Source organism: Seriola lalandi, unplaced genomic scaffold (assembly GCF_002814215.2).
Source record: "Seriola lalandi dorsalis isolate HSWRI2012SDOR001 ecotype SW California unplaced genomic scaffold, Sedor1 jcf7180002054443, whole genome shotgun sequence".
NCBI classification, from domain to species: domain Eukaryota; kingdom Metazoa; phylum Chordata; class Actinopteri; order Carangiformes; family Carangidae; genus Seriola; species Seriola lalandi.
In genome coordinates this window covers 998,238-1,012,244 of record NW_019524996.1, presented here as the reverse complement: position 1 = coordinate 1,012,244, position 14,007 = coordinate 998,238, and the positions used below count along the sequence as shown (strand labels likewise).

General features: G+C 41.1%; 2 protein-coding genes across 4 annotated transcripts; one reads left to right on the top strand and one right to left on the bottom strand.

The window, feature by feature from the left end:
* Window positions 1-1,145: 1,145 nt before the first annotated feature.
* Window positions 1,146-7,343, bottom strand: LOC111658441 (uncharacterized). Of its 3 annotated transcripts, none has more exons than XM_087175298.1 (6): window positions 7,257-7,343; window positions 6,049-6,232; window positions 5,479-5,582; window positions 2,583-5,381; window positions 1,784-1,992; window positions 1,146-1,678 (listed from the first exon to the last, which is right to left on the bottom strand). In XM_087175298.1, exons 2-6 carry the CDS (start codon window positions 6,230-6,232, stop codon window positions 1,591-1,593), a joined length of 3,384 nt encoding a protein of 1,127 aa, XP_087031424.1. In that variant the 5' UTR covers window positions 7,257-7,343; the 3' UTR covers window positions 1,146-1,590. The 3 variants fall into 3 exon arrangements, with proteins under 3 accessions (XP_087031424.1, XP_087031425.1, XP_023266742.1); XM_087175299.1 differs by having other exon boundaries at window positions 6,049-6,235; window positions 7,257-7,308; XM_023410974.2 differs by lacking the exon at window positions 7,257-7,343 and adding an exon at window positions 7,026-7,188.
* Window positions 7,344-8,809: 1,466 nt separating this feature from the next.
* On the top strand, window positions 8,810-12,694 carry phb1 (prohibitin 1). The gene is made up of 7 exons (XM_023411019.2): window positions 8,810-8,888; window positions 9,423-9,516; window positions 10,659-10,820; window positions 10,971-11,113; window positions 11,230-11,346; window positions 11,452-11,547; window positions 11,657-12,694. Exons 2-7 carry the CDS (start codon window positions 9,432-9,434, stop codon window positions 11,867-11,869), a joined length of 816 nt encoding a protein of 271 aa, XP_023266787.1. The 5' UTR covers window positions 8,810-8,888; window positions 9,423-9,431; the 3' UTR covers window positions 11,870-12,694.
* Window positions 12,695-14,007: the final 1,313 nt, after the last annotated feature.

Sequence of the window (14,007 nt, the reverse complement as noted above, 5' to 3'; positions counted from 1 at the left end):
GTAGTTTTAGGTCTGAAAAACACACTAAGACAATGAGTGTAGTATTTCCAATAGTTACTCTTCTGTCTGTCTTGGCTTGTGTAGCTGAAGTCCCTCACAGGCACCCACCGTTCAGCTTTGAGGTGAATTTCTTTCTCTTTTATATGGTTTCTCAGGTCATTCCAAACAGCGTTTTTCGTCATGTAAGAAACCACTTCATTTTGCATTCAATAACAAACACAACATCACTCCGTTTCATTGAGTTCACTGCACAAACTGTCACACCAATTTTCCTTCACGCCATCGATGTTTGATGTAAGCTTTAGTATTGCGAGTCAAAAGGAGAGGTTCTGTCAGTGGGTCATTTCCAGATACAGAGCCACTGTCTTCACTCATCCACACTCAGAACCCAACTCAGAACCCAAAACAGCCACATCTGCCTGCAGCTATTGTTTCCTTAGCAGTCATTTTAAAGGTTTTTTGCAATGCAGCCACATCACAGCAAACATTGCAGAGATGCTAAGAAAGTACAACCTGGCTGGGCTTGTCGTGTACAGTACTAGGATGCATGTTTAGTCGACCAGATAATAAGGCATGTGTGTATGTACAGCTCACCGTCTCTTTCCACGTTAGTTTAGTAGTCATGTAGCGGCGTGGTGTCAGGGAGTGAGAATGCCCTTCCAGTTGTATCAAGTTGCCAGCTGAAGCCAATCCACTGCCCCCCCTGTGCCACCTGACTCCCTGTCCTCACCTTCAGCATGGGCTCTCTCATGGCCAGCTGGTGCTTTCATGATACACCTTAACCTATCTCTGGGAATGCTTCAGAAACTCACTTCACATCCATCCCGCTACACATCTCCTGTTAGAGTTCAGTCACCACTGGTAATTTTCTACAAGGCATACCCAACAGGTTGATTTCTAAGCTAGCACTCCTCTCCTCTGTCCTTCCTTGTGTTGTTTTCTTCCTGGTTGCAAACACTCTTCTCGTCTCGACTTTGTTTTTTAAACCCTTTGAATTGATGCTGCTTCTGTGCTTGACTCTGGGTTTACTGCGTGGTGCCATGTTGTCCACATGGCCTCTAGAGCTTGTAACGCTTCAGTGTGTAATGTTACCATATGCCTTACATGTTTTCCAGGACTAATAAAAAAAGCATAACAAAAAAACATCAGATGTGCTTTTTTATTTCTGTGCCCATTCTGAAAAAACTCGAGAGATTTTTACAAACTCATATTTTACAAATATCTTCTTCCTGTTTCCTTACTTTTCTTAAAACCAAAACAGGACCGTACAAAATCTATATCTATACAGTAATATGCACACAATACTGTACAAAAAACATCTTTACAAAACAAGCTGTTTTCAGGAATGTTATTGAAATAATGAAGATGTGATGGTTGGTCTCATTTGTCACAAATGAAAAATTATAACTCGTCTGTCTATCTAAAAGAAAGCAACGGTGAGGCAGGTTATAAAACTTTTAAAAATCCAAAATAGCTGCAATTAGAACTATCTCTATTATGTAAAAAAAAAAGATCTACATTTCTATATACATCATCAAACATCACAAATTAATTAAGAGTATAAAAGTAGATGAGAACTTTTGTATATTCTTAAGATTTGGTTGGTGGCTCTTGGATCCCATGGGAGGTCAAGACCTGAGACAAGCGACTCAAGTAAGTGGAATCTGGGTAACCGTTCCTGAGAGAGACAAAAAGAAGACCGCTCATCTCAGATATACATGGCCTAGTGTATGTGACCTTCAATCTTGCAGCTCTGGTAGATATTCCCACTGGCATCACTCACCCTGATTTGCCTCCCTGTAGGCTGGTCTTGTGTGGGATGCAGTCCCAGGTGACCTTGGCCCCTGCCTCTTTGCCTGTCACTGTGAAGGTGAGTCCCTGCCTGAAGGCTTTCTCCAACCTGGGCAGGAGATTCCTCGTCATCTCGCAGTCAGGGAGGAAGGCTTCAAACTGTCCTCCTTTAAATGGTTTTCCTGGAGATGGGTGATCTATCTGGTAGGACAGTAAGCAAAGAACACAGTCATAAACAAAGCCTCTAGATATTACCACACATAAGCACAAAGTAAAGTCCTATTATTGACACAGCATCAACCTGCACAGAGGATCAGAATTTACACTCTGTTGTACTATTGACGACTTTTGACAATAAACAAGCACGTGCTGACTGGTGCTTGCAGATCACAGCGGAGCAAGAAACCCATGGAGGACGAGAACTGTAACTATCATTTCTGCCACATTATAAAAAAACAAACTCTATGAAGGGTGTTAGGTGAAGCTAAATGCGTCTTCACATCCCGTAGGGGTCAAATACAACACAAGGTAAATTCAAACATATATTTTATAAAATAAGAGTCACATTGAGCTTTAATAAGCCCATATTTAACTTCTGTGTAATAAAGAGGCTGTGCAGAATGTTATTACCTTCCGTGAAGTGGTAAAGCAGTCAAATCGAACAAACCTATATCATTTGTTGTCTCAACCAAGATGAAATCGGCACAGTAGGCACCTCAGTATATTTTGCTAATGGCCTCTAGTAGATACAACAGTTCTCATTGACAATATATTCAAAGTATGCCACTCACCCCTTGGATGCCATCAGGAATGTTGTAAGTGATCTTGACAGCAGATTCCCTCTTGTGACCAGGTACCCTGATGTCTAGTTTAGAGTATCTCATTTTGCCCCGGAAACCCGGGGGAGTCGGAGCTGTCTCGTAACAATTTTTGCAGTGGACGTGCACGGTGTCCAGGCATTTTGAGCACATGGAGATCCCACACTTGGTTGTCGTCACTGACGTCCCATTGTCCCCACACACACAGAGGCAGCCCAGGTTTCCCTGACCTAACCTGGACTCCTCTGGGATATCCTGGATCTCTCCTTGTCTTTGCTGTACACTCTGCTTTTCGGTTGAATGCATGGTTCTCTCTTTCTTATGAAGGGCTGTGGCTTCATCAGTACGGGCTGTTGTTGACCCGACACCATTCACACATGTCACATTTCTATTATTTCCTGCTGTAGAGTGGTTGACAAGTGTCTCAATTTTCAATCCATCCATCTCCACTGTACTTATAATTTTCACTTTCTCCTTAATGACAGGCTCTTTCCTCACTAATGGCTGGCTAACTGATCCGTTCACAAGCTCTGCCTCACAAAAGTCACTCATCTGGCTTGTTCTCCTTTCCTGTCCACCAGCTGTCCCGTCGCCTTTGCCTGTTTGGCTCTCTAGCCTCCCCTGAGGATTACTGTTACAGTGCAGACCAGTGCTTTGCTCCTCATTCATTTGTGAAGAAGTGGACGGATTCCAGTTGGAGGTAGAGGGGCTAGAGATGACCTGTTGTTCAGGTATTTGGGCCAAATCTCCAGAAAACACCTCCTGCAGTGTAGCACATACCTTAGAACACAACTGTTTTGGACCAAGAAGAAATAAGCTCTTCTTTAAAATCTGGATAGTAACCTTCTTGAAGCGGCTACGGACTTCAGCACAACAAGCCTGTAAAGTTTCATCAGCTGGATCAGTAACACCCAGTGCTGACAAGTGCAGCTCCTGCACAGAGAAGTCTACACAAACCGAGTCAACCAGATTCTGTAGACCTTGCTGACATGAACTTACTTTGGACGAGTTCGCCCCTCTTATGGTGACAGTAAGATCACCACTGCTTTCTGGGCGGCCCTCTTTCATCTGGACATCAGAAGTCAGGTCGTCCACTCGGGTGCTGTAGGCTTCTTTTATGTGCTGCCACATCACCAAGGAAACTGTTATCTCTGCATTACAGACTTCCCGCTTGTCCCTCACTGTTTGGGTACTGAAGCTAGAAGAACTGCCCCTGGCTCTGGCTGTGGACTTGCTGGAGTCGTCGTGACTTTTCTGACTCATAACCTGAGCCTTCTGCTGAGGTGTTCCTGAGAAACTATTGGCTCGCCTCAAGGTGGATCCAGACCCTGCAGGTGGAAGTGTAGTACTTCCTGACAAACTGGACTGAGCAGTGCTGAGGGGGGATGTTAAACTCTTTGGTCGAGTATCCATTAAATTTGAAGTCAACAGGGTTTTATTCTGCGTAGAGGTAAATGAATGCAAAGCATCTCCACCTTTAAACAAGATATCCTCTCCGGTGTTTTGGGATTCTGCTCTGGGGAATCTTTCACCAGAAGTCCCTGTTGTTTCTGACAGGACGTCATGCCCCAACATTGGCCCAGGGCGCGTTTGTCTACTGGGAGATGAGAGCCCTCGTAAAGTGAAGTCAGTTGGTCGACTACCTAAAGCAGACAGCCCTGTATCCTTAAACCGAGCTGCTAGTTTATACCTTTTGGCTCCATCAGTTCTCCTCTCCTCATCCCCTGACCTCAGCAGCTGATCTATCCTATCATCCAGAGACCCTTCAGTGGTGTACCTAGTGAAGGGGACTCTCACCTCATCAGTAGGAGTTAATGAACTTGAATCATATGAAGGATATCTACGAAGACTGGCTACATCCTCTTTTTTATCCCTCACTTTGTCTTGGTCCAGGAGAAGGAATTGCTTTGCTTCAGACACGTCACTACTGCTCCCAATAATATAAATATTTCTGTCATCCTCACTCAGAAGAAGCTTAGGAAGTCTGACATTTAAGTTCTCTCTCGCCCTTTGCAGTCCTCCCCTGGGGGACAGGATACACTTCGGGAGCTGAGCTCGACGGATCTTGGTCTCATTCTCTTGGTAAAGCCCACTTATTGCCTTTTTTGCCAACACCAGGCGCTCTTGCTCTTGACCACCCTCTGCCTCTCCTGTTGTAACCTGCAGATACAGAGTAGTCAACCCCTGGTTTGTCATATCCACCACCCCAACACCATACTGACTAAGGATATGCTGGTATTCTTTCCCACAGTGTTTCTGCAGATACTGGAACATGTCTGCATCCACAATAAGTGAGAAGTCCTCCTCTGATGTGGTAAGATGCCCAGGAAACTGCAGATCTGCACCCTCTGTCTGGCCAGTATCTTCCCAGTTATAACCACTTGGTGTGAGGTCTCTATATGAGCTTGAGTTGTACTCATCGGACGGCCTGCTAAGGTGGACTTTCTTGCTTTGTTCTCTTTGCTTATTGGGTTTTCTGCTCTGATCTTCTGACTCCTGAGTATGAGACTTCTTTGTTGTCTGAACAGACCTGGAGCCACTAGGCGCAGGTTGCCCCGACTCTTTGTTTTCCTCTGATTGTGGGCACCCAGGATGGCCAAGCAATTGAGCCAAGGCAGCCTGAACTTTGGAGTAGGCGCCACACAATGTACAGAATTCCTCTGCATCGTGGTTTATCTGGACGTCAGGGTGGGTCGTATGAAGGCTCTTCAACGCCAATACTCCCCCGGGAAGCAGGCTGTAGGCGACAGTCGCTGACAAATTTAAGATGACCTAGGATTATGAAAAAAGTGAGACAACAGACATTAATGGATGTTACTGTATATTCAATACCTGTTCCAATATTTTTCAATAATCTAGTTAAATATACCTTGTCTGGGTCCAGGCGTTCATGATGCTCAGTTACAACGAGTTCATACTTCTTCCCATCCACTTCCAGAATGTGCTTGCTCTGTTGAATAACTCTCTGTGCCACTGTGTGAGAGGGGTCAGCAGAGGGAAATCAATCTCAGTCTGCAAAGCATCCTGACTAAGCGCTTTCACCATTGGCCACTCCATTGACTTGCATGCCAACAGTCCAGCTCGGGTAAATCACCGGTGACAGCCCATACAGTGTGATACCTTACTATTACCTTGCAAATGATTGCAACAAGATTTTGGAGTCTTTAGAGTGAAAGTTAATGAAGCATTTTATGTTGTACCATGAGACCTGTGTGTAAATGTAGTTAATATAGTCTATTCAATTCAATTCAGCTGAAAGGGGCTTTATTAGAATGGGAAGCCAATACTTACATCGCCAAAGCAAGGGTGAAATAAAAACAACAAAGGGAAAATGTCTCTGTAGTAGAACTAATTAATTATTCAGACCCCCCCCCCCAAAAAAAAAAAACCCACCCACACTTCATATGCACAGACATGCACACACCCTGACCCTACCAACCTGCACTGTCCTCAAAGGTGATGAGGGCCGAAAAGGGTGTCGCCTTGACAATAGTGGCAAAGTCTATTTCCCCTCCTCCATTCTTGACCCTCAGGAAGTGGATAATTAGCTTGTCTTTCAGTCTGTCTTCCTCAATGTCTGTAGGCAGACCACTCACCCTCACCATCCTGCCCCGCTCTGCCATCTGCTGGGAGAAACACAATCACCGCTGTGAAGGAGAAACTCTCAGAGTGACAGGAGCAAGACAGCGACACGGGAATGTCATGAGTCTGTAGAAATGGTGAGCGTGGACATCAACATGATGGTGACAAAAAGTCAAAGCACAATGCCTCTTTAAGAAGCTGTTAATGTTAGTATCAGGCAGCCATGCAAAGACCAGACCCCACCCTTGCAAATAGGAAGGGAGACATATTTGATAATAGAACACCCTCTATTGGGGGTTTCTATGACACTACATCAACATACTCAAAAATTTCCATTTCAGTTGCCATCATCAATTACTTTTTATTGAGATTATGAACAAATCATTGTCAGTCTCAAATTCACTCAGGTGTCTTCTCCAGTTCCTCTGAAGTTGAGTTATTTAAAAGAGTGACAGAATAAGACAATGGCAGGCTTTGATAGCTGACATTTGATTTAATGCGCTAAACTATACTGAGATATTTAATCTGTATTGCGGAAGAAAACGCGTTGCCCTCTTTTAGTGTAAATCCCCTTGTGTAATTTGGACAGAAATGTGAAAATGGTAAATAATATGCACAGATTGTGACAGATGATGAAGTTAACGCCCCTTCTTCTTCCTTCCCACCTACAGTTTGCAGCTATTTTGATGGCAACAAATTGACAAAGAATAAACAGCTGTAAAAGCAGCAGTTTTGTTGACTAGATGTTGCTTTACCCCCCACTCACGACAGGTATTTGTAATCATATCAGCTAATGTTAAATTGTAAACTCTTCTAGTCAAATCTGCAACCAACCTGCAAGATATGCGAAAAATGTCGAAAGTTCACTTCTACAGGATGTCACATAATGTATCTAGACGCGAGAGGGAAAGCCACATTCGCAGAGCTGAGTGTCAAGGAAGTGGAAAAATCAAACACATCTAAACTGACAATCTGCCTATCGTACTATCGACGGATCGTGTGTTTGAACCTGACGCTGTTACTGTGTGTTTTATATAATCTCTCAGATTTGTAATCGGTACTGACCTTACAAGTGTTTCACGGCGGTTTCTCTCTATCTTTCAAAGACCGTAACACTTTACAAGCCACGGAGGAAAAGTGAAACTACCAACTATTGTGTGATTCATCGTGTCAGCGCGAGGGGGCGACCGTGTGCCGTCCTACTGCGTATCCTACTATACAGAGTTTCTTCAGCCTATACAAAGTACTGTACTCGGGGACTTCCATTTTATGTTAGGATACTTTATATTTACACTTTCTCACATTTCAGAGCGAAATGTTGTACTATTTATTTCACCAAATTTACTTGACTCCTTACTTTGCATCTTCTTAATTCAAAATATAGATCAACTAATAAGTTATGATATAGGCCTATTATCATAGAAAGCTACCTTACAGTATATAAAGCACTGGAATCTAGACATGAATACACTATCACTAATTATAATCCTGTAAGTAATTAATATTTCTACTTTTGGTTCTCTGAATTTTGATGCTCCTTTTTTTTTTTTTTTACTTATAACAGAGTAATTTTATTATGTGGTATTGCCACTTTCACTTAGGTAAGAGTGAAAGCTAACCTGGAGAGTGACAGATCTGAACTAATTTTGCCTAATAAATGCAGCATGTGTGTATATCTGTGGTCTGTCAGCCTGAATGTGACAGGCAGGCTTATCAATCCAACCAAAAATACAAAAGGTCATACAATTCTCTAATTTACTTCATAGTGAGACAGATTTAATCAGTATCTGGTATTGCATTTTTCATAGTAACATATTGCTCTTTTCTGTGGGTATGGTGATTTCTTCACACACTAAACTGCAATGATAGTGCTCTCTGAGTGGTGGAATGTAACCAAGTACATTTAAAATTTTTCATGATACTTTATACATTTCAGGGAGAAATATTGTAGCCTTCTTTACCCCACTGCATTTATTTGATAGCTTTAGTTACTAGTTACTTAGTTACTAGTTACTTTGCATATCAACACAATAATTTATTAGTTGCATATCAACTAATAAATTATTGTGTATTATCGTAGATTAAGCCACCCTGCAGTGTAAAGTAGTAAAAATTTGTGCCACCTTTATCAGCAGTAACTACACATCATCATTCTGAATAATGAGTACTTTTACTTTTGATGAATTTTTATGCTAAATAAATAAATAAAGTTAAATAAAGTTTTGAATGAAGTAAAATATGGCTCTCTGTCATTTCACAGGTCATATAGCAGGGATATAATATCAGCCAAAAGGTAGAACAAAATATGGGGCAGAAAGTATGAATTTCAAGCTGAAATGAAACTTGCACCCTCACTTTGTTCACAAAGTGTGAGTGCAAAACTTTATTTTGAATGCCTACAGTAGACTGCTCTATACTGAATGGGTTATGTGATATGATATTGTACCGATTTATTCATTCAACCTATTAATTCTTAACATTATGTGAGGTCCACCGTGACTCTAACAACAGTAGGTGGCAGTAATGCGCCATTACAGTGAATGCTTGCAACTCAAACCTGCCGTAGAAGAAGAGGACTGTTTTTTGTCCAATCAGAGGCTGCATTGCTTCATCCAGGGAGCATGCGCAGTGGGACAGGTATTTCATGTGTTGTACGTCGTGTCCGGTGGAGGTCATAGACATCTGAGAGAAACCGAGGTGAGTTATGACACTCATTGAAAATACTTACTTGCATCGTTAAAAACGTTTGTATAGCAGTAATTACAAAGCGAGTTGGAGACGTTATTTGTTTGTGTTATCCCTAGATAACGTTATATCATTCACGCGTGTGGAGTAAGCTATCAGGGAGAGGTAACATGGTACGCATGTTACCTCGGCGTGCTATTTGAACTCGGCCGACACGAGCTTTTTTTGACGTTATAATATATAGTACAATTTTTATGAGTAGTAATTTAATAGTCATAAACTAGAAGCTACAGAGCTCTGTCAAGTAAGCTTCATTTGTCAGCTGCCTGTGTTCACAACTAGATGGTGAGGCAATGCTAACTACTGAGCTAACACCCTCAGCCTTGGCATCACTCAACTCAAGGCCAAAGCCAACTGTTATTGGAAAGAGGGGGTTTAACCTGGCTTGACAAAGACAAATGCCTAAATGGTTTACAATGCGTAGGAGTAGTTTTACCAACGTGTACTAAAAGTTTCAACCTCTTGTCTCCGCTTCATCGCCTGCAGGTTGCTGTCATGGCCAAGCTATTTGAGTCGATTGGGAAGTTGGGGCTGGCCCTCGCCGTCGGTGGAGGTGTTGTGAACTCTGCCCTGTTTAATGGTGAGTGCTGGTCAGTTGGACACCTTACATATCAATTAAGCAACCAATTAATTGCTTCAAATATTTTCAAAGCAAAAAAATACCCTTTCTGGATTCGCAAATATAAGGATTTTCTTCTTTTCTTTGTCTTTCACCATTGTGCTGAAACAATTTGTCGATTTAATGATTGACAAAAATAATTTACAATCAAGTTGATTTTTTTTTTTTTCATTCGTCATTTTTCGAGCTAAAAAGTTGAAACACTGTTAAATAATTTATAATTCCAGAGAGGATTTGTTGTTTTTCTTTGTCATAAATCACAATAAACTGAATTCCTCTGGGTTTTGGAGTGTTGCACTAATAAAATATATGAGGAAACCTTCAGTTCTGTGAAGTTGAAATGGGCTAGTTTTGACAATTGTTAGATATTTCATAGACCAAATGACTGATTAATCCGACAACAAATAAGAATCTTCACATTAATTCACAATGAAAATAAATGTTGGTTGCAGCCCTGTTGAATGGTAAACTATATAACTTGTGTTAGTCAAAACAAGCACTCAGAGGATGTCACCTTGATGTTGTATTTTTGTTTTTTGTTTTTTTTTGGGGGGGGGGGTGGATCAAGAAAATAATTGTCAGATTAATGAATAATGAAAATAGTATTAAGAGGCAGCAATACACATAACTCATTATTGATCACTCTTCAAGCATAATTGTGGACATTTTGTACTTGGGCCTTTTTATCTAAATATTGTAGTGATTTTGGATGTCCTTCCCATCAACAGCATTCAGTCAAGAAAGTCTGGGTGATCATGACGAGTTTAATACAAAACACAAGCAAATAATGATTTGATAACACATAAGAATAAAGAGAACATGTTGTAAATCTGGAAATGCCCCAAGACCAACACAACATAAGTTTCTGGGAGACATTACGACGTGTCCTTATGTTGCATTTATGTGGTCAAATTTATAGTTTGATTGATAATTGATAATAAACCTGATAGCAGCCATGTAGCACCAGGTAGCTCTTCAGCAATATATGATTTCAAAAGTTCTTTATAAGACATTTGACAGTTGCAGAGCTATAAATTATAAAAATGTGTATGCTGTATACACAAAACTTTTGACAGAGAGAATAATTATCCATCTTTCCACAGTTGATGCAGGGCACCGGGCTGTGATATTTGACAGGTTCAGAGGAGTGCAGGATGCTGTTGTCGGTGAAGGTACCCACTTCCTCATTCCCTGGGTTCAGAAGCCTGTCATCTTTGATTGCCGCTCCCGACCACGCAACGTGCCTGTCATCACAGGCAGTAAAGGTACATTAACAAACTACTGAACTTGCTCTGCCATCTTCTGATTTAGCATATACACGTTCTGTGTCTCTGGCTTTATTGGTTGTTTGAGGATTGTTTTACTGTAGACTAATGTGTGCAGTATGAGTTACTTGTGAACCATACAACCCACAGATCTGCAGAATGTGAACATCACATTGCGTATCCTCTTCCGGCCGGTGACCACCCAGCTGCCACGCATCTTCACCAGTATTGGTGAGGACTATGATGAGAGGGTGCTACCCTCCATCACCACAGAGGTCTTAAAGGCTGTAGTGGTGAGTGTCAGTCAAAAAGAGAAAAAACAAATAAATAGATGAAAGTTTTATTTTGTTGAGAATGAGCAGCTAAATAGAATCATAAACTGCTGTGTTTGTTTTTTCTTTTCTCACAGGCTCGGTTTGATGCTGGTGAGCTCATTACCCAGAGAGAGCTTGTGTCTCGGCAGGTCAGCGAGGACCTTACTGAAAGAGCCTCCACCTTCGGCCTCATCTTGGATGACGTGTCACTGGTATGAAGCTGCTGGCAAATTTTGTGGTGTTCATTTTATATTTATGGGGAAACAATTGTATTGTGAATTTTAAGTGGGAGAAACAAATGTATTGTGTTCTTTCAGACGCACTTAACCTTTGGCAAGGAATTCACAGAGGCCGTTGAGATGAAGCAGGTGGCCCAGCAAGAGGCTGAGAGGGCCCGTTTTGTTGTAGAAAAGGTATTTTTAATGTACAAATCAACCCTGTTATCCCTATACTACTTGAACATTTAAAACTGTGTATGCGGTCTCTATTGTGAAAAGATTAATCTACTTTTTATCATTGTAGGCAGAGCAACAGAAGCAGGCTGCCATCATCTCAGCAGAGGGAGACTCTCAAGCTGCCTTGCTCATCGCCAACTCCCTGATGGAGGCTGGCGATGGTTTGGTAGAGCTACGTAAGCTGGAGGCAGCTGAAGACATCGCCTTCCAGCTCTCCCGCTCCCGCAACGTCACTTACCTGCCCCCAGGACAGGGCACTCTGCTCCAGTTGCCCCAGTGATGACATCTCACCCCATGTCCACTCCTACTCATGCTGTCTCCAGCTGTTACATGGGCCATGGAATGGGTGGTTGGAGGATTCAATAAAGGACTCTCAACTTCACACGCACATTCCTCCCACTCTTTCTCTAACCAACTCTGGACTGGGCTCTGCTGATAGCAGCATGGTGGGGAGACAAAGTAAGAGGTCTGAGATGGATGCATTTATGAAGTCAACCCATGTGTAAGGAAGTGGAGAGGGGTAAATCACTCCCTCTGTGGTAACCTATATATGTAGTACTTTGTTTTGAGAAGAATTAACAATGCAGTAAATTCTCTAAAGATTTGTCTGTACTACATTGTTTCAGACTGAGAGCACTGCATGTGTGGAAAGCAACTGATTGCGACTGATTTTTACATAAAGTGAAAACAGCGTGATTCCTTCAAAAGCTGACAGATTGTCAACAATAAAAGCTATTACTGTGTCATTGTTGTGCTGGAAAGTTTCATCAAATTGTATAACTACATGCAATCCAAGGAAAGGCTCTACTTTGGATTCACACTGTAAGACATGAATGATTAGAGATGGTTTATTCATTTGAATTAAAGTCTCTGTGTTCTGACTTGCTAGATGGATAAAATTTCTGAAATACTTCTCAGCTCTTGAGCAAATTATGTTCAAACATGATATTGCCACCCCCAGTTAATTGGAATGTGCCTGTTCAGAAAATATATAATGATTCTTCATTCTCTGTTGTTGTCGCTGTGTCTTTAGTTTGTGTGAAGACAGTATAAGGCCTGTATTTGAGAAATGGCTCAACTAAAAAATAAAACTGTCTTTCTACCTCCCAGTGGTCACACTTGTTGTTCAAGGCCACGAGTTGTACAGCATTTCCTATTGAGTGTAATCATAGTTGTCACCACATGAGGGTGCTTCATAATTGCATCCTCTTTGTGAGTAAAATAGCAGAGAAGCAGTCAGTTGTGCTGTTCACTGTTGCATCCGTAACAACTGCTCCATTGTGACATTTGAAAATTGGATAAAAGTTTATCTGTCACTGGTAGCTTTGACAGAGTGAAAGTTTGGCTGGGAAGAAATGAGAAGCTTTTAAAACTTTTCAGATATATAGTTCAAAATGAAATCAAGTCAGATTTATGAAACTAATTTTAGAAGAAGTTATGTCAGATGTCTTATATCCATCAGTTTTTAAACCCTTTTCCTCTGCATTGTTGTGAATGGTTATTTTTTTAATCTTATAATTTGGTCACTTTCTGTAAGGTCTCCACAGAAACAAAAAGGGGGAATGCACAAAAATGTAGCCTCCTTTTAATGGATATGACCATCTTTGAATTAATCTCCGACAGGTTACCAGGGCAAAAAATTGTTTCTGGGCCACTATTGACCCCCACATGGCAAAACTGAACATTAGAGTTGAAATAAACAGTTAATTAATTGATTAGATGATTGACATACACTTAAATGTGAGCAGTTTTGATTGTTGATTGATTGTTTTAATCAATTTTTAAGGAAAAATGCCAAAAATTCCCTGGGGCCAGCTTCTGAAATCTGAATATTTGGTAGTTTCACAGTTTCAACACTTGGGTATTTGACTGTTGGTCATATGTTCACTTGGACTTCAGGGAATAATGATGGGCAATTCTAACTATTTTTTGGCTTTTTATACATTGAGCAATCAATTTATCATCAAAGAATAATAATGGTAATGGTAATAATGTCAGCTGTATTGATAATGAAAAAATATTTTTGATTGCATTTTTAATACTTCCATGATGTAATGATACTACCATGTGTTAATTACTTGACACACAAAAAATGGAGGCAATTTGATAAAACACAACTTTACAACAAATGAGCACAGTATAAACTAAAACAGTTAAGTCCTAAAACCAAACTTTGACCCAGTCCCAAGTCCCTCCACAAGATGAAGGAGCTATCAGTTGATACAGTTGTAGCTACTTAAAGTGGTATACACATTTTTAACAAGTTTGCGATTAATCAAATAGTTTAGACTTAAATTATATGGGGTAAACTTGGGGGCCCCGAGTAGTTGCCCACTTGGTAACCCAGCTTTGAATGTGACAGCCCAATTGTAAATGAAGATGGGCCCCTTTCTACGTTGATGGACGTGGACTCAGGTT